Source organism: Glycine max, chromosome 17, assembly GCF_000004515.6.
Source record: "Glycine max cultivar Williams 82 chromosome 17, Glycine_max_v4.0, whole genome shotgun sequence".
Taxonomy (NCBI): domain Eukaryota; kingdom Viridiplantae; phylum Streptophyta; class Magnoliopsida; order Fabales; family Fabaceae; genus Glycine; species Glycine max.
In genome coordinates, this window is record NC_038253.2 from 1,786,503 (window position 1) to 1,811,178 (window position 24,676).

Here is a 24,676-nt window from a genome sequence, read left to right on the forward strand (position 1 = left end):
ATTAAATTATTAAACGAGAAAATATATAGGTTATATATTGATAATGTAATTATATATATATATATATATATATATATATATTATTTAATTAAAAATTATTATATATGATAAATTTATTAATTTTTATAATAATTATCCTAAAATTCATGCCTATCATGTTATTTTATGTTGATAATATCAATTTTTTACACTAATAATACATAGAATTTGAACTCTTATTAAAATAGTTAGTTAATATTTTTTTATTAAATTAATTTATCCATAACCATGTAGCATATGTAAAACAACGAGGGCAAATTTGTCTTGGCAACAGGCATTTTACATTTAAAATACAATTGTTTGTCGTAATGCTTTTATGTTATGTTAGATTTACATCTCATTGGGTAGCTTTCAAATGTTGACATGCTACTGTTTATACCCAAAAAGACACGTGATATTTGCAGGGTTTGTTTAATTGTTTCATTAGAAAGATCAAAGGGGATTTACTTCATCAAAGTTTGATTAGTTGGGAACCAATTAATGTCGTATATACGCGTGTGTGTGAGATTTTTGTTTGCCCCTCGAACAGCGCAACAATTCAATTCATATTTCGTACTGTTACACGATGACACCATTTACAATGAACATATGCTAATAAGATTCTGTTGATTGACGAATCTTCTTTATTATATTGTGTAGGGGGTAAAGTAAGTTCCCTCTTTACTTTAGAAACATCTCATTTTGGTCTTTACGCATGCCATTTTTATTTCCTTTTGGACCTCACCATACTGACTAAAATGGATTAAAAAATATGATCAAAACTAAAGGAGATTAAAAATAATACATGTAGGACTAAAATGGGATATTCTTAAGTGTATGACTAAAAGAGAACTTTTTTTTTCCAACTATAACAACCATTAAATATTATCTTAAAATATACCTAAGTTTTAATTTGTTAATGTACTTCAACAACAAAAAAAAGTAAATATATGTTAACACATGTTTTTAAGACTTGCTAATGCACTAACTTATATATATATATATATATATAAAAATGAATGTATATTAGTTAATTTACGACATGTTTCTATTTGTAGTTTTTTAGCTAGTTTTGAAAAGCTTTATAAAATGCTAAATTAATAAGTTTAAAAATTCATTTAAGAAAATTTTTCACAAAAGCAAAAAATAATCAGGTTATCAACGAGTTAAATAAGATAAGTCCAAGCTTTCTATTAATTTAGTCAAAATAAATGAGTCAAGCTTGAATATTTTTTATTTCACAAGTCAAATCTACATTTATAGTGTTTGGTTATTTGTTTAGACCCCGCGGGTTCCAAATTTGATTTTGTGATTTAAAGGAAAAAACTACTTTCTGTATTTGATTTTGATTGTGCTTTCATTCTATTATGGATTTGGTTTGATTCTAATGTTAGACTTTGGTGTTTCTATTGATTTCTCTTCCCTTTTTGTTGCTCATTTTGTTTATTATAAGATTGAAAATTTGCTTTTTTTTTTTTATTTTTATTGTTAAGTAACTAATAAAGAATGCTGTTTGTGTATAAGCAATTGTGGTTGTATAAACAACAACACCTCATTTGCTTCAACCGCAAAAGCAGCAAAGAAAGGTTGCTTAACTTTAAAGAATTCAAATCATGAACTCTAAAACCAAAATCAAACACAGTGTTGACAAACAAAAATTAATCAAACACGATTAAAATTTTAAGAAAATAAAATGTTATTGTATTATACTTTCTATATTATATATGATGTTTAAAGTTTTGATACAGATGTTAAGAAATATAATTAATTTATTAAACTTAAAATAAAACACTAGACTAGTTTGTTTAAGTTTATTTTTAAAAATAAAATAAATAATTTTTTAATGTATGCGTCTGAATTGTTTTTACTTAATTTTTTTTTCTTTTTTAAGATGTAAATTTCATATACTTCTTAAAAAATACTTACATATATTTTTTTAAACAAACTCACCGATTATATAACTTTTTAATATATATTTATCTCTTTAATTAATAACTTATTTATTTTTCTCATACACTATTTTATTTTAAGTAAATATTAATTGAGGATAATCTTAAAAAATATTTAATATAATATTACTTTTGTAAAACAATATTTATTTTATAATTTAAAAAAAATATCGTATAATCTAAAACGTTAAGAGTCCTAACTCCTAAGAGGAGTGTAAACCTCGTATTTAGTTTTTTGGCGTGGAAAAGTGGATGGTACGTGGTCCCAACGCGCGTTCGTGGCAGAAAGATTTAAACAAAACGTGATAGGGAGTTGGTGACAATGAATGGGAAGTAAGACGAATGGCTGAGATGAGAGGTGAGTGCAGAATCGGACGGTGGATATGCGATGGATGTATTCGGAGATCCGTACAGGTGGCGCATGAGTATGACGCAATTACTCGTTTTTTTGGACGCTACTTCCAAACCCCACCAATTCTTTTCCACTTCCACTTCTGCACCCACCAAAATGTTGGTCAGATCTTTTTCTACTTTCTTTTATTTAACTTTCTGTTTTATTATAATTATAATTCAAAACTAAGTGCGAATTTTCTTCTTAATCCAGCGTTTTTTTAATCTCAACGTTCCTTTTAATCCCATCACAGTATCACGTCATACATCATACTGTACTTTTTTTTATCATTCATGATAATTGCACTAATACAAAGAAGAATAGGCTAAAAAACTTGGATGTTAACATTGAACCTAGAAGCCTAGCAAGATTATGGGGTTATTTGGTTGATTTACTTCCTTACTACACTCATCCTTGAGTTTGGCAAATTACACAAGAGAATGATATTTTACTAGGAGATTAAGAAATTCTGTAACCCATATCAGTTAATCAATACTTCTACGGATAGCTGACAAATACTAATATGTTATAAAATTAAACTAGTACTCACTGGTTTGAGTACCAGTTTTTTTTTTTTTTTTTTAGCTTCTTTAAATAAAGTATTATAAAATAATAATAAAAACCTTATGAGATGCTCTTTTTTCACGCGTCCTCCAACTTGATTTACATTAGATTCAAAATTTTAAAATCAATACGTCTATCACGACAATTTTTATCACATTTATCTATTGTTAAGTTTTTATTTGGTCAACAAGATATTCTTGGACTTGAAGTCCAAAAGATTGGGTTCCATCCATATGTGATTTGTCATAAGGCCCATTTTAATTAGAAACTATTATTTTCACTACCCAATTTGCTATTTACCTACCAAGTTCTGTGAAATTCTTCTTTTGCCCACTTACCAAATTCCTACACTCCCTCCCCTTTCAGTCAGGCCTCACACTTGCATCACCTTGTTGCACAAACAATAGCCTTGTCCTCTAGCACCATTGCGTCTTCGTGCCCCCACCTTAGTTGTCACGCCACCACCACCACCACCCTCCAGCACTGTGTGCACCCCAACGTCATCCTCCAGCACAACTATGTGCATCTCATCACCCACATTTACCCATCAAGATTCGTGCCAATGAGAGCCTAGCAACACCACACTGTGCCACCCCTGTCGAGATTCATGTTGTTGTTGTGAGTGTTGTGGTTTTGGTGGTGTTCAGGTAGGAGATGATCCTAAGAAAGGCGAGCACATCATTTGTTTGTATCATTCTCAATGGAATTCGTTTAGTAAAAACGATAATAAATGAAACAACAAAAATACGATCATGTTATTTAATAATTCAACAAAATCATATTTGTAGTTTCATGATTATAAAATTTTGGTTTCTTGATTTTTTTATTATACATTTTCTCTTCACATTTTCTAAATATAGCAATCTTATTTTAGCATTAATTTATGATCAAATTTTAACGAAAATGACATATTAATAATGATATGATATTAACATATATTTTGATAGTTTAACATATACTAATATGTCGCATCAATCCTATGAATACCAACATAATTTCAGTATCATATCAACATATTTTTTGGTTTATAATGTTATCGATTTTATTTTTGAAAAATTAACAATAAGTTAATGATGACCAAAATTGTTAAACTTCACAAACGAGAGACCAAATGTCTTATAAAAAAATGTTAGAGACTTAAATTGTATAATGATAAATCTACAAGAATAAAAAATAAACTTAAACCTTAATTCAAGTATGTTGATAATATAAAGTCACTAAGTTTAAATTCACTTTTAGACCGATTTAATGCCGGTATATGATTTACCTACTTTGAAATGAATGTTAGGAAAAAAATAATGATTATAGATTTCAAAGTGATAAAAATTAAAGAAAAGTATTTCACAAAAGCTAAAATCAAATTTTAATCATTTGATTATTTACCTTTCAAGTTTGGGTAAATGCTGTCATCTTCAAATAATGATGATCTTTTTATTTATTTATTTTGAGACATGATTTTATTTTAATTATTATTTCAAGATGTACAAATTATTTACTGGATTTATTTCCATAAAATTAAAAATTCCAACTAATGTCAAAAGAAAGAAGTCAGAAAAATAATGAAAATGGTAAAAAAAGAAGACTTACTTCCTGGGTTCATCTTAGTTGTATTTATGAGTTTTTTTTTTTAACATCAATTGAGTTTCATGCTTTATATGCATGTGAATTTAATGCAGTAACAAATTTCACATTTTGAATATGTAGAAAAAAAAATCAAAGGCACAAAATTGAGAATGATTACTCCTATCATTTAAATTTTTAATTGTTTGATTTTAAAAAATATTTCTATTTATTTGACTTTATAAAGTTGAAGGTCTCATTAATTATTCATTTATTAAGTAAGAATATATCTTTACTCTTTTTTAATCTCTATTTAATTTAGGGAGTGAAAAAAGAGATAAAATATGAAAATCCAAAATTAGTTTATTATAATCAAAAGATTTTATGATATTTACATAACAACCATGAAACTTAAAAGTTAGATAAAGAACGGAGACGTATTATTTTAGAAGGGCAACAATAATTCAAAATTAAAAATAAAGGATCAGGAAAAATATTTTAAAAGATATAAGAATAATAAAAATTAATTAAAAAAATAGTAGAGGTAAAATAAAAAAAATAAAAAATTATGAAAACCAAAATAAAAAAAAAAAGTAAGAACATACCATAGTAGTATAAGATTATGAGGAGTGGTATGACACTTTCTCAAATTCTGCAGCAGCATTTCCGACCCAGACTCCTTCACAGTCTACTACCTCATCACCCACTGCGGCTTCTCTCCGAACACCGCCATCAGCACCTCCCGCAAGCTCCGCCTCGACACCCCCAACTCCGTCCTTGCCTTCCTCGCCACGCTGCTCTCCTCCGACTTACCCGACACGCTTCAGGAACTCAAGCAATTAGGGATGTGACGGTTAGGGTTTACAAGAAGTGGGGGTGGTCCCACGAACACGTTCTTCTCGCGTTTAAGAATTGTCCTTATTGTATGCTGACGGAACCTGATGAGATTGATGCCGTGTTCAGTTATTGGGTTAGGATTTTAGGTGGGAGTTCTCTGGAGCTTGTCAAGTATCCTATTGGAAAGGCGCGGCAGCATGGTCACGCCCTTTGTTATGTCTGAGAAAAGATTCCTGGACGAGTTTCTGAGTCCTTATAAGAAACATTCTTCTCATTTGTTGAACATGTATAAGGAAAGTATGAATGCGAATGTTGCCAATAGCAAGGAGAATAAGAAGAAAACTTGCTTCTAGTTGTAACAGCCTTGTTGTGTTGTGTCTACTGAAAATCTGAGTAACAATCATGCTAGCATAGCTTGTTTATGGGATTTGTTATTCTGCATGTGGAAATTTGTTGAATGTTTTCCTGCAGAAGCTAAATAAATTAAAATTAGTCCTTTGATGAAAGTGAGGATTGATCATATTTGTGAGTTTAAATTGTATGTAGTTTGACCTTGTTTTTTTTTAAATGACCCGATTTCATACAATGTGGTTTAGTTAAATTATTTGCTTGTCTGAATCCTGCTATGTTTTGGCGTGCTTTTAAAACTAATCCTGTTTGTCAGATTCTGGTAGGACTGTGAACTTTGTATTTGGTACAAACTACAAAGACTCTGGAGCTTCCATGATGTTGATGTGCATGCCTATGCTCATTAGTACATTGGTGATTGCAAAAATAAAATTGGGAAAAGATGTTGGATGTGCAATACAGCTATATAAAACAGGTAAACAGATTTCATATGGATATTTCCGGTCAAAAAAATGGACCATTCTATAAACCAGGCAAATACGGGTTGATTTGGAAGATTATTTGGTAACATCCTCAATCGCATTATAATACTTATTTCTGCATATAAAATTGTTGCTCTTGGTCAAATTCTATCTGGTTTTTTGGGAGGATGCTGTTCTTCTCACCAGTCAAGCAGGTTATTTTGTGTGAATTATTTAATTTAAACATTGCTGCTTATTTCATAATTTCATATTAATCCTTTCTGGGATGTGTGTATTTAGTAGAGTTGTTCCAGATTTTGGCTTGTCTTGTTTCATTTTTTTCTTTTAGTGAAATGAGCTTATACCTAAAAGAAGCTATTTGTCTATTGAGGTACAGCACCTACTCTTCATAAAACAGACATGATATGATATGCTTTTCTGAGTAGCCGTTTTTATTTTGCAGTAGATGACTATTTCTGTGTGGTTTATTGTAAACTGAGGAGGACTAAACTAGTACATTTTAAGTTGTATGGTTTGATGTTTGTTCACCACAGGATTCAGATTTTATTTATTTATTTGGCAATAGCCCTATTGATTCTTAAATTCATAGGTGATTATTTGACTTTTTTATGCATCTTTCATGCTGAATTATAGAGTATATGGTTGTAAATAACGCATTGACTTGAACGATGAATTACATTGTTATACCAACTTTGATGTATGCTTTTCAGAGTTCCCTATTAATGGGGAAAAAAAGTTTCTCCCCAAGCCCAGTGAATTCTTAGACCAATCTTGTCTGAGCTTTGTTTTGAACTTCATTTACAATTTTACAGACTAGTGACTAGCAATCACAAATGAACTTATTTCACATGTTTAAGACTGGTTTGAATGTGTATAATTGGGAATTCGCATTGCTTGATTTCTCCTTTTACTGATTCGGTTTTCTTTTTCACATGCATCATTGCGACTATTTAGATGGCTTTGGTTTGTGACAAAAGTGATTCCTTGTAGTTTTCTTTTTTATATTCTTTGGTTGAGATGAAGCCGTACAAGTTTATCCACTAAATTTTGTCCTGAAAGTTGCAAGCCGGTTCTAAGATCAAATTAGGAAAGAGGTATGCATATCAAGAGGGGGAAGAAGAAAGTTAGGAAATGGATCTTCACTCTGCATAGAATAGCATGATATGCCCAAGGAAGTAGATGCTCATGTTATCAAGTGTTTGTTCCTGGGTGAGCAAAAGGGGAATGCTGAACTCCAGATGAAGGGGAATGCTGAACTCCAGATGAAGGGGGAATGCTCATGTTATCAATTGATTGAAGAAAAACAATAAACTTCCAAGTCCAGTACTTGGGCTTCATGCAATTTGCAACACCCTGCATTTGCAAAGTTTATCCACTTATTTATTTGGTTATTATCATTCACGTTTTGATTTTTGAAGTAGTGTCCAAGTTGATCTGCATCCGTGCTATCACGCAAAACAAAAGACATTGATCCGAAACTCCTTGTCAAGTGATGTAAAAATGTAATGAATTACTTGGGCGTTTTCAACAAACAGTTAGCATTACTCACCAAGCAAGTTTGCTCGCTCGAGCTTTCCCGTAGGCCGTAGCAAATAACATGTGATATTGTGATATGATTATTACTTTACAATCTCTATTGACATATATGGATTTCTGTGGACATGATAGCTAGCAGAATGGGGAGTGTACTTGTTTTATACTTTGTCTTATCTTTGATGGGGGACAAGCTTCAGCATGTTTGGTGGTCAGAATCGCATAAAATAATTATTTTTTATTTTCTTGAATTCTTATGAATAAAAAAATATTTTAATTTATTTAAATCTCTCTTTATAAATAAAAACATCTGTTTTTAGTGAAGAGTATTTTTAGTTGCCATTCCTAATAAAGAATGAAAAAAAATGAAAGACAAATGAAAAATAGTTTTAGAATTAGTTGATGTATTTATACAAAGATAGAAAATAACTAACTTGAATAACTAACACTAACTTACTCAAATAATTTAATTATAACTTAGTAATCAATTAATTTATTCAAATAACTTAAAATTAAATCCAAATTTTTGTGCGATATGAGTTCATTGCTAATCAATTTTGTTAACATTAAAATTGTGTCGTTAAATTTATTGAAACTGTAATATATATATATAATTGTATTTAAACTAGCTTAAGTTTCAACTCAGTTAATAAAGCCCAAATTCCTGTTTCGTCTCATGGGAGTTTTATTTTTAAAATTTTATTCGGGGGTGGGGGAACAAATTCGAGGGCGTTAATTCAAGAGCGGAGAGCGAGAAGAAATAAAAAAAATGGTACTATTATTTTAAAGTTTCGCGGTTATACCCCCGATTTCATTTCCATTTGGTTTTGTTTACGCCAACAACAACAACAACGCCATCACAATTCATTTCACAACTCGGAGTTGTTGTTGTTCATCATTCTCTTCTCTTCACTGGCACTTGATAGATCCCTCTCTCGCAGCTTCCATTCGTAATCCAGATTCTCTTTGATCGGTGAGCTTCTCTTCTCTCTCTTCACTTCCTTTCACTGATTTTTCTCTCTTTGCGAGGGCTTTTCTTCTTCCTCGGATTCCCAATTTCGGTCCTGTCTTGCTAGATCAAAGGGGAAATTTCGCGGAATATTCCAATTCCGCGTTTGGTTTCGGGTTTATATACTCAAATGCGGGGTTCGGTGGGTCTTAGGGATAAATTCACTGAATCACCTCATTTCTAGTTGTGGATTTTGAATTTCTTCTTCTGCTTCGCACATGCCTTTGCTGGTTTTTCCTTTTCTGTCTGTTTTCTTTCTCAGCTGAGAAACTGCAGTGTGGAGCTGTGATTTTGCTTTTTCTCGTTTTCACTGAGACTTCTGCTTTTCGTTTCTCTTATCGCTGAATTGAAATTCAAGCTTCGGTGTGGATTTTCTGCTAGATGTTGCCGTGTCTTCATGTTTGTGTGTTTCTGAATTTGGATTGTCGAAAGATTGTGAAAAAAGTTCATGCAAGTGATTTGAAAACGTGGAATGGTTGACATAGAGAGTTTAAGATGCAGTTCTCTCTAGGTGTTTCAGCATCTTGTCTACTGTTTTGGCAAATGGTTGCACGATGATGTTAAAGTTTTGCATCTTCTTTTTTTGGAGGAGGCGGGGATTGGACTTGGAAAGTCTCTGAATAAAAGTAGTTTGTTCATTGGTGCAATAATAGGGGCTAAGGTCTGTTGTCCCTTGTGGTTCATCATGGTGCATGCACTCTCCACAGAGGGCAAGAGCAGTTGGACCTCCATATAGCTCTTAACTGGCCTGTCTGGTTTCTAATAAAAGGATGGGATTATGTTGTTATTTGGTCCTCTTTTTTTTTCTTTTCTTTTTTCTTTCTTTAATATATTCTTTCCAATATTGCTTTTATTCAATCTTTATATTCTTTTCAGTTTTAGAGTATTTCCATACTCATTTTGCTCTGTATGTATTGACCTTATTTAGTGTCAAAATTTTATTGTCTTAACTTTTTTTTGGTCTAATTGAGTTTTAAGAATCTAATTTCTGCTCAATGTGTTCAACTTGTAGTTTGCCTTAGTACACTCTGCTACCACCTGACCTAGTATGTAGTTCAGAGTACAGACAAATGTTTTTGTAGCTAAAGTGATTCTTAAGTTGGCATTAATAGCTTGAATCGTGGTGTTTTGAAATATGGTGCACTATAGTTGTAGCTGTAAAGCCTGCATTATATATGCAATCAAAACAGACTTTTTTTTGGTGAATACCCACTACTACCTTCATTATAAAATATGCTATATTCTTCATTAGAAAACTTGAGGTTATATTCTTTTGATTTACAGGATGCATCTTCTGGGTTTTGAACCTGTTACTCCTCATCAACATTATTTGTAGAGGGAAAGGAGGTGTCCTTTCAGTTTGAACAGCTTTAGATTCTCAAGTATGGAACCTTCTTTTCTATGACTCCTCTCTCTCTCTCTCTCTCGTCTCTCTAACTCTCATGTTAGGATGTAATTATTTTTTTTTTCTGACTAAACTGTTATAGTGTATTTACTTAATTAGATTGTATTTGTTTTGAACATTTTGTTTCACTTACTCCTCTTCCTTTCTGGTAATTTTCAGACAATTAAGGAAATCAGTTATGGCTCCTTCTAGGAAATCTAGAAGTGTAAATAAGAGGTTTTCTACTGTTCGTGAGGCTGCATCTAGTAAAGACAAAATTACAGAGAATGCTAGCAAAAATAGGCTGAAGGTGAGTCCTGGTATTCAGAAGGTGAATTTGTTTCTTTAAGTCTTTAGAAAGGAATTATTTTCTTATACATGTACTGAGTTAAAACAAAGGAAGAAATTTTGCCTTTGCTCTTTATTGTTTTTGCCCGAGTGCTCTTGTCAAGAAGTCATTATAATATTTTTTTAGCATTTTGTCAATGTATACTTAGGTATTGAAAAAAGTTTGGTTAACTTGGTCAGGCATTATGGATTCTATTTCTTAACTTATAATTGTTTTTTGAATTTCAATGATTTGCAGAAGAGAAAATTGGCTGACATGTTAGGGCCACAATGGAATAAGGAGGAGCTTGAGCATTTCTATGAAGCTTACCGTAAATATGGGAAAGATTGGAAGAAGGTTAGTTCTAGTCTAGTCATAAGGTGCTTTTTATTGAATAAAGGCTATAGGTCAAATTTCATGATCAAGATTTTGTCTAATAAATGGGCCACATATTTAGTAATACTGCTTAAAATTCCACAGAAAGTTGCACAAGGTTATGTCTTTTTTTGTGAATCTACCTTGTTGAATGCACTGCAATTTCCTTGTGCAACATTATTACTGAACATGTTGTCCTTTTCAGTGACATTTTTACCTATGTTTACAGGTTGCTCTTGCAGTGCATAATAGATCTGTGGAAATGGTAGAGGCCCTGTACACTATGAATAGGGTAAAAGCAGTACAAGCTTCAACATCTTGATTTACTTATGTTTCTGAAATGCATACACCACGTATTCACTATTTACACGGAAATAAAAAGATTGTAAAAGACATACTAAAATTCATGTATAGAGATATGTACTTAGGGCGTGCTTTGTAATTTTTTTTAATATTTCCTGTATCTTTCAATACCCTTTCTGGAGCTATTTTGTATCTTCTTCTATACAACTGGAAAACAAGATTTTTTACCCTTCATAATTTCTCTTCTAAACAAGTGAATATTTTATTTTATTTTTTCCCCCAATTCCTCCTTAAATATCTATATGAAGAACAAAAAAGAGAGAAGCAGGATGTCTTCCTGAAAAAACTGCTGAATCCTTTAATGAATATCTGTTTTAAATATTCAAGCAGCCAGTACATGATTCATTTCTCCTAGCTAGTGGGTCAGGTTGTGATTTATCATTCTACTGATTTCCATTGCCAATGTTAAAGCCCATGCCCCCGGATCCCCCCCCCCCTCGATTTTTTTTATTACAATTTTTAATAAAGTTTGTCTAGTTTATGTCATTGGTTAAGGGACAAATCTCAATAGTACAGATTTTATATAGTGTGGTATATTGTTTGTAAGACATGCTAATCTTTGGCTTTATTTTTAGGCATATTTATCTCTTCCAGAGGGTACTGCTTCTGTTGTTGGACTGATAGCAATGATGACAGATCATTATAGTGTTCTGGTAAGAATGAGTTTAAATTTTTGGCAAGTTTTACTGAACATTTGCGTTGGTCTACCAGATTTTGTAACTTTCTTGTGGCTGCTCTATGGTAGCTGTGATATTAAAGATTTCCCCTCCTCATTACAAATCTTGTGGCTGCTCTATGAGTTCATTTAACACATGATACATGTACTGTTTGTTATTCTAACAAGAGTAGTAGGTAGCTTTTGTCTATCCAAAGCAGTGTTTAGGAGGTAATAATTTGATTATTGATCTGGAATCTCTGCCTCCCCCCACCCCCCAGCAGCAAATAAATCAATGAATGAAAGACAAATTTCCTTCAATTATTATGGGTTGGCACTGGTTATATTATAAATTTTGTATAAATTGCAATAGGTAACACGGCCAGTTTTTGACAACTGTTCATAAGCAATTAAAATATGATGCTTTTAATTGGCAGGGAGGAAGTGACAGTGGTAAAGAAAGCAATGACGATGCAGAAATATCTAAAAAGTCTCAAAAGCGTTTGCGAGGAAAGCATCTAAGTGACAGTAAAGCATTAGAAGGCCACTTTTCAGATCATTCTCAGTCACATTCTGTTGCATCAGGTGATGGTTGCCTGTCATTGTTGAAGAAGAGACATTCTGGTAGGTTGATATGTCAAAATACATGTGAACACATTACTTTGCTTCTATTTTCTCATGTACCTCTACATTCTTTTGTTTTGGTTTCCAACCATTAATTGTTACAATAAGATTGATGAAATTTGGAAGATTTTTCCTCTTATTCTCAACATGTTAGGCTGCTTATCTTTTGAAGATATTATATTTTGTATATACGAACTTTAGAAGGGATTTTTTCCAACCATTAATTGCTTCAATTCTTCTTCCCTTTTGTTGTTTGTGGTTTTGTTTCAGGAATTAGGCCTCATGCTGTTCGAAAAAGGACTCCCCGTGTCCCTATTTCATATTCTATTGGTAAAGATAATGGGGATAGGTTTTTTTCATCTGCCAGGCAGGGCTCCAAACAAATGGTTGATACTAATGATGTTGCTCATAAGATTGCATTAGCATTGACAGAGGCTTCACAAAGAGGTGGCTCTTCGAAAATTTCTGGATCACCAGACAAAAAATTTGTGCCTTCACTGGGTCTGAAAAGTGGGAAGAAGGTAACAAGTTATTTCTATAACATCATCAGTTGTCTTTTTCTGTTATTTCTTTAAAATAAATACTTATTCTAGGTAGTTACTATTTTCAGCATCCTAAATCAGAAATAGCTGGAGCAAACTTTTGCAGTTCTGATTTGGATGATGGTAGTTCTGAGTTGAGTTTAGGAAGCACAGAAGGAAATAATGAAGATTATTCTAGAAAAACAATTCATCGGAGTGGTAGAGAAAATACTGGAAGAGAAAGGAATCAAGAAAAGAAAATTAAAAAATATGGGAAGAATTTTGAGACGGGAGAGAATTTAAACAAGCATTTGAATGACGTAAAGGAAGCCTCCAGTGGAACAGATGACGGTAAAAATCTTAGTTTTATCAAATCGGATTTTGTCACAGATTTTGCAGATGCGAAAAATGCAAGGTCCTCTTACAAGGGTTCCAGGACGAAAAGTAAAAAGCTACGGTTAGAGAAAGGTATTTGGTAATTGCTTTAATTCCCCTTCCTCATAAAGTTGGTTGTCCTTTTTATAACTGATATCTTCACATGGCTTGCCATTTCTAACTGAAACTTTGTGCTTAGCTTAATTTTTTTATTTTACTAAACAAGTGTGGTAAGTTTTCTGCCATAAAATGATTGACAATAAGGCAACATGATTGGTTTTAGATTAAGCAGAGCATACTGTGTATTTCATACTGAAAGAAGGACCTCATACTCCAGAATATGTTGCTGTTCTTTCTTAATAAATAAAAGGATACATGTTATAATCATGGTGTTTGAATTATTACATGCCTCTTTGGTTTTATGGTTATGACTTTTCATTTTTTGTTATGTTTTCATCATCCAATTTGTTTTGTAACATTGTTTTTTTGGAATGAAAGCTAAATTTTGTTTTGTCCTTGAAATATTAACATGCATAAGAAGTCTTTATAGGCCTAAAATTTTATTGGAAGATTTCAGCATGAAGTGAATTTGTACTACTCAAGCCTTTTTGGTTGTTCACTAAGAGTTTCATGATTTTGGTGAACAGAGTTGTTGTACTTGCCTACTTGGCAATGTTTGAGCAGGAAAATAAAATCAATTGGAGAAGAAACTTATGTACCTATTTCCTTTTACTTTTCATTATTGAATAGGATTCAAGATAGATTAATTGAATTTGATGTTTACATGATGCAACCTCTAGCACAATACTCTCTTTTAAACTTTAAAACCTTATATACTAGTTAGACCTTAAAAATATTTTTGATGAGAATAGTTGTACATTTTGTTTGAATTTTGTAATTTGTATTACTATGTCTTGTTCACTTTTCCCCTGACCACTTTCTCAGGCTTCAAATTTTTCCTGTATTCCCACCTAAAGCGCAATTTTTATTGATGTTATCATCCTCCACTCCCTTCCCTTTACTTCTCTCTTTGTAGATGAAGGTTCTGCTTTTGATGCTCTGAAAACTTTGGCTGATTTATCTTTGATGCTGCCAGTAACGAACCCTGATACCGGTAAGACATATAAGTTTTATTAACATATTAATGTTAGACTATTATTTAAACTATTCCTTCTCCCATCTCCTGTAGATCAATCTGAATAAATAATAAAATTCCAAGGACTACATTTCTTTTGCAATGTTTTACCTTGTATTTTTCTTCTCTCTATTCTGTTTCTTCCTGCAATATGCTTAACAAAATTCATAAAATGGCATAATATCTGTTACAATCTGTCATTCTTGAGTTCCTTCCACCTCTGCCAAAGAAAATATCTGTTTATTGTATGGAAAATCCTTTCTTGTCATGCTTTATGATTGTCTAAATCTTTTCTGTGTCTCAGAGTCATCTGCACAGTTCAAGGAAGGAAACCATGATGCTGTTGATGAATCTAAAATGGAAACACATAAAGTATTTCCTAGGATTGAAAGCACTGCTTCAAGTAAATTGGGCAAGGTTTTTTCTGATAATGGAGTTGCTGTTCCTGAAGCAGAAGGAGCACACCAGCTTAATGCAGGATTCAGGAAAAGGAAACAAAAATCTTTTAACTTGAAAGTAAGAATTGGTTATTTTCTAGCATTCAATTGAAATGTTTATAGTTCCTTGTTTAATATTTTCTGTAATATTTGACTTGTTCTATGCAAGTAAGACGTATCTTTTTTGTTGCAGTACGATGAAATTCATACTGGTTCTCATTTAAGTGGTTCCCAGAAATCCAAGGTGTGCAGTTATTGATTATTAAACCCAGAATGATATATAATTTGACTCTTATTTCTTTCTAGTGTGGTCCTTATTTTTTTCTTTTTTCAATTGGGTGTAACTTCAAATGGAACTGTTAATTTTAGACAGAATAAGAATCTTGCTTTTAATATTTGAGTGGACTTCTGTCTGTAATGTGATAATTCCAATTGAAATTTAACCAATTGAAAATATTTGACATGCACAGCTGAAAATTAAAATATAAAATTATGAGGCAATTTGAAAGTAAAGTCGAAGTATAAGGATCGAATGTGTTATAGCCAATTTATGGGTCTTTGTATGTGCTGGCTATTTGCATTTGTGTTACAACTTGCCATCCAGTCTCAGTTGATGACAAATTGTCTTCTCACTTTATTTGCGATATTTTGTGAAAGTATGATAACGTCCACAACTCATGCATTTATCATTAATTGTTTTTGCACTTATCAGTGGTAAACACATATAAAAAAGGCACTAATTTTAGATGTATGATTACACAATAGCTTCTTTGATCTTTGGCTCATTTAAGCATTTTCTTTTTTTTTTCCTAGCATGGTGTAGCACATGCATGCAATTGGTTTCCCTAACTCATTATATTTTCTTTAAACATTAAAAATTCTATAGATGCGTATTGTTTGAGATGTAATAAAAGTATAAAACTACTAGTGAGCCTTTACCTAACAACTTAAGCTTTTAGGAGAGCCGTGTTTGGGTAAATGTTATAAAAAAAACATTCACAAGTCTTTGCCTAAGAGCAAAAGCTTTAAGCTGTTAGGTGAAGGCTCATCAATAGGTACTTTACATCTCTATCTATCATATTTTATATGTTGCATTCTATTATAAATGCTTTCCTTTTCTATTTGGGCTTTTAATTTGTTTCTAATTTTCTTTTTTATATTTTGCTTCCTCTAAATCTATGATACTGCCTTGCTTTGCCCAAAAGTATCTCTTGTACTAATTGCACTTGAGGTTGTCTTGTATATTACTATATTTTCATGAGCCTATGGTAGGGTGTGACCCCCTATTAAAAAGGTGTGTAAAAGAAGAAATAAGGGAAAATGGAATAGAGCTGCCTGAGTCAGTTACATAAGTCAGCAAAGTTAGTTAGAAGTAGTTAGGAATGAGAGATGCTTGTACGCAGAATATAAAAAGGGAGAAAGGCTTAGGAAGGGGTATTTAGGAAATTGGGAATTCATTGTGGGGAGGATTCTGGTCCCTCGAAGAACCAGAACTATTCTTTCTGTAATTCAATTCATTCTTGGGGAATAACACAGTTTTGTTCTTCGTTTCTTGATATTCTATTCTTGTTATATCCTGATCCAGTTTCTATAATCCTAGTTACAGTGTCTAAATATTATCTTCATTGTAGGCTACTGACGAGGTGAAGAAATCCATTGTTAAAGGTAAGCGGTCATCTGTTTCTACAGCACATTCAAGACAACTAAAAGGGGTGAAATCGTTAGGAAATCTGTCTTCAAGCGCTAATGACAAAGGGGAAAAGGATGATTCATCTTTTTCGCTGATGAAGGTTTCCTCAACTAATCAAGGTGGTCCATTAAACAGAGGAAAGCCAAGAAGAAAGATGGAAAAACCAAAACCAATGGTACAACAAGATTTGGTGGTGTCCAGAAATATTTTTAGCAGTCAACATAAGAAATCCATTGCCTCACTCCAAGATGGCTCTTATAGTCAAAAGGTTAATAATGTTTCATTTGTAATCAGTGACATCAATTGAATTTTTAATCTGTATTAGGAAAAGTAATTTTACTTTTGTTATCACAGGGAAAGCTTATCAATTGCCTGTCTTCATATCAAATGCGGCGATGGTGCACTTTGGAGTGGTTTTATAGTGCTATCGATTACCCATGGTTTTCAAAGAGAGAATTTGTGGAGTACTTAGACCATGTTGGATTGGGTCATGTTCCTAGATTGACTCGTATTGAGTGGGGTGTCATTAGAAGGTATTTAATTCAAAATGCTTATATTTTTGCTTCATCTTAGACTATCATTGCATTCATGATTAGGTGGGTGTCTGGAAAAGATTCTACAAGTTTGTTGAGGTTTATGAAAATAACTTATGACTCCTATACGCTCTTTTTAGCTTGCTTCAGTGAGCTTTTTGGTGAAGCTTATCAAAATAAGCACCTTTTAGATCATTTCAACAAATTTCATGGTTAAATTTATAACGTAAGTTCTCATATTATATGAGCTTATTGGATAAGCGCTTACTTTAGCTGTTTACCCAAGTGCATCTTGAGTCTATTAGAGATATACAAGCATCCACATGCCTTCACTTGATGGCTTAAGCTTTTGGGTTTAGTTTGTCAGTGGCATGGTACTAAAGGTTTTATGACCTGGTGGTCATGAGTTTAATCTTTGCACTCCACATTCTTATATTTCTTTTGTCGTTTGGGGTTGAGTTGGTCCTGGATAAAGTACTTCATCTATATCTACTCTTATGCAGTTCTCTTGGCAGACCACGAAGATTTTCAGAGCAATTTTTGATAGAAGAAAAAAATAAACTTAATCAATACCGGGAATCTGTTAGATCACATTATGCTGAAATTCTTTCTGGTACCAAGGAAGGACTTCCTACTGATTTGGCCCAGCCGTTAATTGTTGGGCAGCGTGTTATTGCTATTCATCCAAAGACGAGAGAGATTCACGATGGAAGTGTATTAACTGTTGACCACTGTAGGTATAGGGTTCAGTTTGACCAGCCTGAACTTGGGGTTGAATTTGTCATGGTATGTTTTCTTCTCTTTTGACAAATGAATGAATGATAATGGCAGGAATGAGGAAACTTAGGCATTCGGCTGCCTAAATTGTTGTTGTTATTATTATTGTAATTAAAGCCAATTGGATACGGTGAATAGGCATTTTAATTATATAACATGTATTTGTAATTGGCCAATGAAGCAAGTTCTATAACAAGTACAAAGGTGATTATAAAGATCAATCATTAAAATCCTGATTTTGGACAATATGATCTTGTTGTGTATCTCCAATGATTAGTGCCTGACTTTTGGAGCATTGATGCCTTGTTTTAATTTAAGATATGCATTTTTATGTTAATCTTATATTATTGTCTTGTGTTTTACACTATCTGTGGTGTCTTTTTTTTGAAAGAAATTGTTGTTTCCTTGGACACATGTCATATCATATTTATCTTTTCCTGTGTCATATCCATGCTTCTTAGATTGTACTATTCTACAAAAAAAAAAAAAATATTTTGTAATTTCAAATTAAGTTATTTTATCCCTCTCTTATGCTTTAAAATTCATTGTTGTTTAGTTTCTTCAATATACATGAAATTTAACAGTATATATCCTTTTATTTGTGATGATCTAGCAATCCTCAATAAAATCCTATGATCTTAGGATACTCTAATAGTTTTCTTTATTAGATTATACTTGGTTTTACTAAAACCCAACATACACTTGAGTGTACTGTATGATTTCTTTTCTATTTGTATAACTGTAACTCTGTAAGTAGTTAGGTACAGCTGGACCTTAACCATAGTCTAGTTAGTACTCTAAATATGAGTCATCTCTCTGTAACAGTTACTTCACTTTTCAGAATCAATAAAAATAGATTTCTTTAGTTTTCTCTCAAAGGTCTAAAACTCAATAGATCAGGTGCTGCTATCCCTGAAAAAATTTGAGTAGTATCCTGATTTTAATAAGCTTAGTAGGGATTGTTACACTATAAAGAGAATCTAAGCATAGTTTATATTGTAACTATAGTTTTTGAATATCTGCATTGCTCTTCTCACCTTAATTTCATCCTGTTACCCCCATTTATGTTCTAAGATAGTATGATCACTTCACAGTTTTCTCTGTTAATAGCATAATTTGACATATTTTCTTATCGCAGGATATTGACTGCATGCCTCTGTATCCATTTGAAAATATGCCTACGTCTCTGATACAACACAATATCTCTTCTGCTCAAATAAACCAGGACTTTATTGAGCTCAAGCCTAATGGAAAACTGAAACAGAGAAAGGTTGCTGGGCACACAATATTGTCCCCTAGTGAGAACTTGGATACCATAAAAAATCTTCATATACCCCCCACTATGCACGGAAGCAGTACTTTATCAAAACAGGTACAAATTTATTTTGAGATGGAATTTAATTCTGTTTTATGATGATGATTTGATTGTTTCAAATTCTTAAAGGTGTAAACATGCATTAGTTCAGTTATCAGTATTTCCTAATTTGAAGAAGGTTTGCTTAATCAGTGGCTGGGCTAGACCATTAGAATCATCATTATACATACATGAGGCCAAGTTCAGAAAAATAAAATTAATAATATAATAATTTTAAAAATGAATTATGTAAAGTACAATATTTCAAAGGAATATAAAAATTGAAGAAGGCAATGGAATTGGTGTCAATGAACAAGGCACTGCCTCTAAAGTCTGAACTTAATATTCATCACAAAACACTTGTCAAAGGATCATTTTCTTCTTTCTCTTATATGCTCATTGTTTATTTAAAAGATATTTTCTATCATTTTTAGGATTTAATTTTTGTGGCTTATGATATTCTTGTTCGCACATTCTGATTCCTTAACTCTGACTTTTTTAACTTGTTTGTCCATCAATCAGTGAAACAAGAAAAAAAGTGTAGTAAAAAGAATAGGAATATTGCTTTATCATAATTTGGGTGTATATTCCCGCAATGCAAGCTTATAGAAATTTATTAATGAACGAGTATTCTGAGCTAAAGGAAGAATTGGTGCATCTGAAGTCTTTGAATGGAAGCTAAGAAACATTATTGAGCATTATACTGTTTCTGGAGAGAAGGATCCTGTTTCATTTCTGTAAATGGAAATATATGGTTTTATTCTATCTATCTTGAATTGCTAATAAGCCCTATTAACTCTGAATATTTGGAGGTGATGCAATTCAGACACTGTCAAAGTCTCTCCTTGCTTTAATGTTGGGAACCCAGAAACAGATTCTGAATTCTCAGAGATTCTGAATTATAGAGACTTAAAGAGAGAATTCTCCATCCAGGAGTTTCTATTTCATTATAGAGTTAATGCTCAGTTCCCTACTGCTAACAAGTTGAATGTCACCTAGCCTCTCTATTATCTAATATAATAATTCCCTACCTCCGAACAACTACTGCCCAATCGTAACTATTCTAACAATTCTATCTCAGGTCCCATCACTTAATGAGTTCTATTTGTCTAAGTTCTTGTAGGAATTTTTTTTTGTAACAATGCATCAAGTCAACTCCAAAGTTAGAAACATAATCATCTTTATTATTTTCATTTTATTTAATTGGCTTTTCTCAATGGTAATCTTTCTCAAGTTGTTTGCCTTTGGTGGACAAACTCATTACTTTTATCCTGACGGGTCCCTAAGTAGTTTTATTGTCTTATTTTTTCCCCCTTAATTCATAGGTTTTTTCTTCAAGCTCCAAATCACAACCAAAAGTTGTGTGCAGTGAGATTGGAATTGGTAATGCCCAACTAGCATCAAGTTCTCAACCGTCCCTTCTTGATCATGTCCATTCAAAAGAAGCTGACATATTAGCCATTTCAGAGTTGAATCGTGCTCTAGACAAAAAGGTGTAACCCAAATCATCTTAGTTTTTCCCATTGTCCTTGTTACGATAAAAGAAAATATCCGTCTTTCAAATATCCCTTTCTAAAATGAGTTTTGAGCTGTTAATTTTGAACTTTTAGGAACTTGTATTGTCTGAACTGAAGCACATGAACGATGGGGTATCAGAGAGCCAGAAATATGGAGACAACTCAGTAAAGGATTCAGAACCTTTTAAGAGGAATTATGCTTCAGTACTAAAGCAATTAACTGAAGCAAATGAACAGGCATGAATTTTCAATTGTTTACCTTTACACCTTCTCATTCCAGTAATTTACAATTGCATGAGTTTATTATACTTCTGCAGGTTTCTTCTGCCTTGTTTTGCTTGAGGCAACGCAACACATATCAAGCAAGCTCCTCTGTTTTGTCATTAAAGCCCATGGCTAATTTTGATGATCCTAGTGGTCAGGCCAGCTCTTCCAATTGTTCGGCTTGCCACAACCAAGAATCTATATCTCAAAGTCATATAACTGAGATTGTTGAAAGTTCTAGAAGAAAAGCAAGAATGATGGTTGTTCAAGCTACACAGGTATAGAAAGGATGCTAATTGCATCTAATTAGAAAATGCAACATTCAAAGTCAATTTTATGTTACAAACTTAAAGAAAACAAAGCACCTAATACTCAGTTATTTATGGAGTAATATTTACTGTTCAAGGCAAATAGTTTATTTTCATGTTTTTCTCATTTTTATAATTAACATGAACTGCATACACTGCACAGGATAGTCACAATCGGGCCACCATCTATAAAAGGTCAATTATGTCTCCTTTTAGAGAAAATTTCACTTGAATGGATAAAAATATAAAAGATTAAGGATTTGATTAATATATAACAAGAATACAGGGTAAAGTTTGAGCAAAAATATTCATGAAAATTTTCCTACTGGCAGGGATCTGTTTAAAGGTTCACTTTTATGACAGGATTTTCATGTCTTCCTTGATGAGCCTTACAACTAAATAAATTAATAACATGACATTTTCTCAGGATATCATTTTCAATTTTCTGGCTGACAATAATCTAGTGATGTACTTTGACTGTAATTTCTCATAAAAACCATTGCAGGCTATGTCAAATTTAAGAAAGACAGAAAGTAAGGTTGAAAGAATTGAGGATGCAATAAATTTTATCAATAACCAGCTTTCAGTGGACGAACCTACTGCTTCAGCCACAACATTTCTTCCTACAGATTCTTTTTCTCTGGCTTCTCAGGATCAATTGACTGCCAGCGTATTAAACCCCTTGGCAAGTTGTCATGTACAAGATGCTGAACTTAACAGTTCATCTGATCAAAATGAAATGAAAATTCCCTCAGAACTCATATCTCATTGCCTAGCTACATTGTTCGTGATTCAGGTAAATCGCATCCTACTGATTTTGATTTCTATTGGAAGGATTTTCATTGTCAATCTCCCCTCACTATTTTCAGTTGCTTAGTCATTTGATCATTGTGTAGTTCCACAAAACCTGACTTCATGCTAACCACTGACAGTTTTTCACTGTTTTGTGGACAATATCTACGGCGCTTTTCCATGTTATAAAAGTATATATTTAAACCATATGTTCTTTTAGATAGTGCAGTTGCCTTTACTTTTTTATTTATTGTTAAATTGTTATGGGGAATGACCAATTTATCTTAAGACAGACTTCTCCATAAGATAGAGGGTGGTTTGCACGAGTTGCTGAAACTTTCTTATTTTAGTTTGAAGTCATCACTCTAAATTTTGAACTAGAAAAAGTAAATTAGAGCTTTTAGAGGTGATACAAAATATGGCTGTGGTTCTTCTAAATAACCATGTTTCTTTTATAGTATCAGCACAATAAAAATAAAAAATAACTTATTGCTTCCCATTATTTAGGATAACTAAGATGTACACCCTTGTGTTGTAAAATGTTCCTGTACAATTTCAGTTTAGAAAATATGAACCTATGCTGACAGCTAAGTGTATGTTTCAAATTTTCAATTACATTATGACATAATGACACAGAACAAACAGTCAAACACCAAGGTGGAAATTGCAGCATTCTAACAATGCCATGTTTCACTTTTCTGATATCCCTACAAATATGTTGTCATGAACCAATAGTCATAAAAGCTTAAGTTGTTTTGTGAAGACACGTGAATGGATTATATTATATGTCTAACCCCCTCACACCCAAGAATCATATGGTCATGAGGTGCAAATAATGCAGACCTACCCCTCTTGTGTTGAAATTCAACCTTTTTTTAGAAGAATGGGAGCAGTATCAAAGTCTAGACCACTTGGTCATAGAGCTTTGATACCATGTCAGGAACCAATGAACCTAAAAGCTTAAGCTATTAGGTGAAAGATTTAATATTTATTTCTAACATGTCAATCATATAAGTGGCATTTTTAAATTCATGCTATCGCAGATAACTCTATATTATCCTGTAAAAAAAGCCACTGGGCTTAGCTTGAAATATAAGTGGTTCATTTAATGATGAATTTAAATGCAACAGTTTAGGAAATTAGGATAGGGATGCGGCTTGGTTATAGTAAGTTGGACACATTATAGGTGATACATATGTTTGTGGTGCACTTTTACATGCTAAATTGAATTTAATTTAATTCCATTTGCTTTCTGAATTTCAGAAAGAAAAAAAATAGGTAGAATATATCGTTTCGTTTCTACAACATTGAAATTTGCTTGATATCTTGTGCTGAAGTTTTAAATTTCAAACTTCTCTTTTATTTTCTATTCTATTTAAACCATATACCTACTCCTACCTCTGTTAATTCTCAAATTTTCTTTTATTCAGTAAAAAACCTTAATCCCTTGTCAGCTTTGCTTATTCATAAAAGCAATCAGTTAGGGCCACCATTCTCAAAGTGAGTTTTATCTAAATGCTCACATGAGACCAAAGATATTGAGTCTAGAGTTGATAGTTACGGGTTAATTAAGTATTACAGAATACGTAATTCAATCTGTTGTCCTATTCAAGATTCTTTACCTGTACACCCTAATGTATCTTTTGATAAAACAAAATGCAGAAGTGTACGGAACGACAATTCCCCCCAGCTGATGTTGCTCAGGTACTAGATTCTGCTGTCACCAGTTTGCAGCCATTATCTTTAAAGAATCTTCCAATATATGGTGAGATACAGAAATGCATGGGCATTATAAGAAATCAGATATTGGCTCTCATACCGACATAGCTACGACTCTTTCCTCCTCTGTAAATCTGCAATACTCAGGTATTTGGCTGGTTCAACTCTTGCTGGTGTGATCTCTATGGAGGCTCGTGAGACATACCTACCTCCACTGGGACCTAGATATTTCCTATTAACATTTGAGAGAGGGGGCACTATTTATAAACTGTTTATACAATTGTAGCCGGAAGAAAAGGGAAGGTTATATATCTTACTCTTTTCAGATGTACATATTTTTAAAGATCAAATCATAGTGAGGGACTAGCATGTAGCATGTCCTATTCAGAACCAGTAATGTGTATTGTCATCATGTTAAATGCCGTAAAGTTTATGTATGCTATTGCCAAATGTTAACAGGCTGATTAGTGTACATTCCCAAACTGCAATTGTAATCTTTATATTTTCTTTCACCGTCTTGATGGCCTTCCACATCTCGAATTCAGATTGATAACAATTCACGTGTTGTTGCAAAATTTGGTATCGAACTTGGTAGGTGCAGCTACAATAAATCTGTCACGTATGGATGGGTGCCATTTTTTCTCCGTCTGTTTTGTTTTGTGCTGGTAGGTGCAAATACAATTGGGATTGCTTTTGTATTTTCCGTGTAACTTGAGTTATGACAACATACGCAGCTCTTTTTTTCCCTCATACATATGAAGCCAAGCAGAAACTACATCCAGCAACCTGGAACCCATATTTTCATAAATAATTGTTTATGTTCGGATAAATGTT

General features: G+C 32.6%; 1 protein-coding gene across 2 annotated transcripts; it reads left to right on the forward strand.

Annotated features, from left to right (window-relative positions):
* The first annotated feature begins 5,106 nt into the window (after positions 1-5,106).
* On the forward strand, positions 5,107-24,354 carry LOC100781646 (protein ALWAYS EARLY 3). Of its 2 annotated transcripts, none has more exons than XM_041011280.1 (21): positions 5,107-6,142; positions 9,976-10,073; positions 10,256-10,385; positions 10,662-10,760; positions 11,008-11,070; positions 11,717-11,794; positions 12,234-12,420; positions 12,691-12,941; positions 13,031-13,409; positions 14,353-14,430; positions 14,756-14,967; positions 15,082-15,132; positions 16,520-16,846; positions 16,933-17,111; positions 17,615-17,897; positions 19,027-19,260; positions 20,568-20,735; positions 20,853-20,996; positions 21,077-21,301; positions 21,837-22,127; positions 23,786-24,354. In XM_041011280.1, the coding sequence occupies exons 3-21, from the start codon at positions 10,275-10,277 to the stop codon at positions 23,948-23,950; spliced, it is 3,525 nt and encodes a 1,174-aa protein (XP_040867214.1). In that variant the 5' UTR covers positions 5,107-6,142; positions 9,976-10,073; positions 10,256-10,274; the 3' UTR covers positions 23,951-24,354. The 2 variants fall into 2 exon arrangements, with proteins under 2 accessions (XP_040867214.1, XP_006600340.1); XM_006600277.4 differs by lacking the exon at positions 5,107-6,142 and adding an exon at positions 8,366-8,655.
* The last annotated feature ends 322 nt before the right edge of the window (positions 24,355-24,676 follow it).

What these genes read in the sequence shown, in the direction of transcription:
- LOC100781646 (XM_041011280.1), top strand. Translation starts at nt 10,275, where the DNA reads ATGGCTCCTTCTAGGAAATCTAGAAGTGTAAATAAGAGGTTTTCTACT. An exon ending in GTCTGAAAAGTGGGAAGAAG is followed by an intron (nt 12,942 to 13,030) that starts GTAACAAGTTAT and finishes TACTATTTTCAG; the next exon opens with CATCCTAAATCAGAAATAGC. An exon ending in GAGTGGGGTGTCATTAGAAG is followed by an intron (nt 17,112 to 17,614) that starts GTATTTAATTCA and finishes ACTCTTATGCAG; the next exon opens with TTCTCTTGGCAGACCACGAA.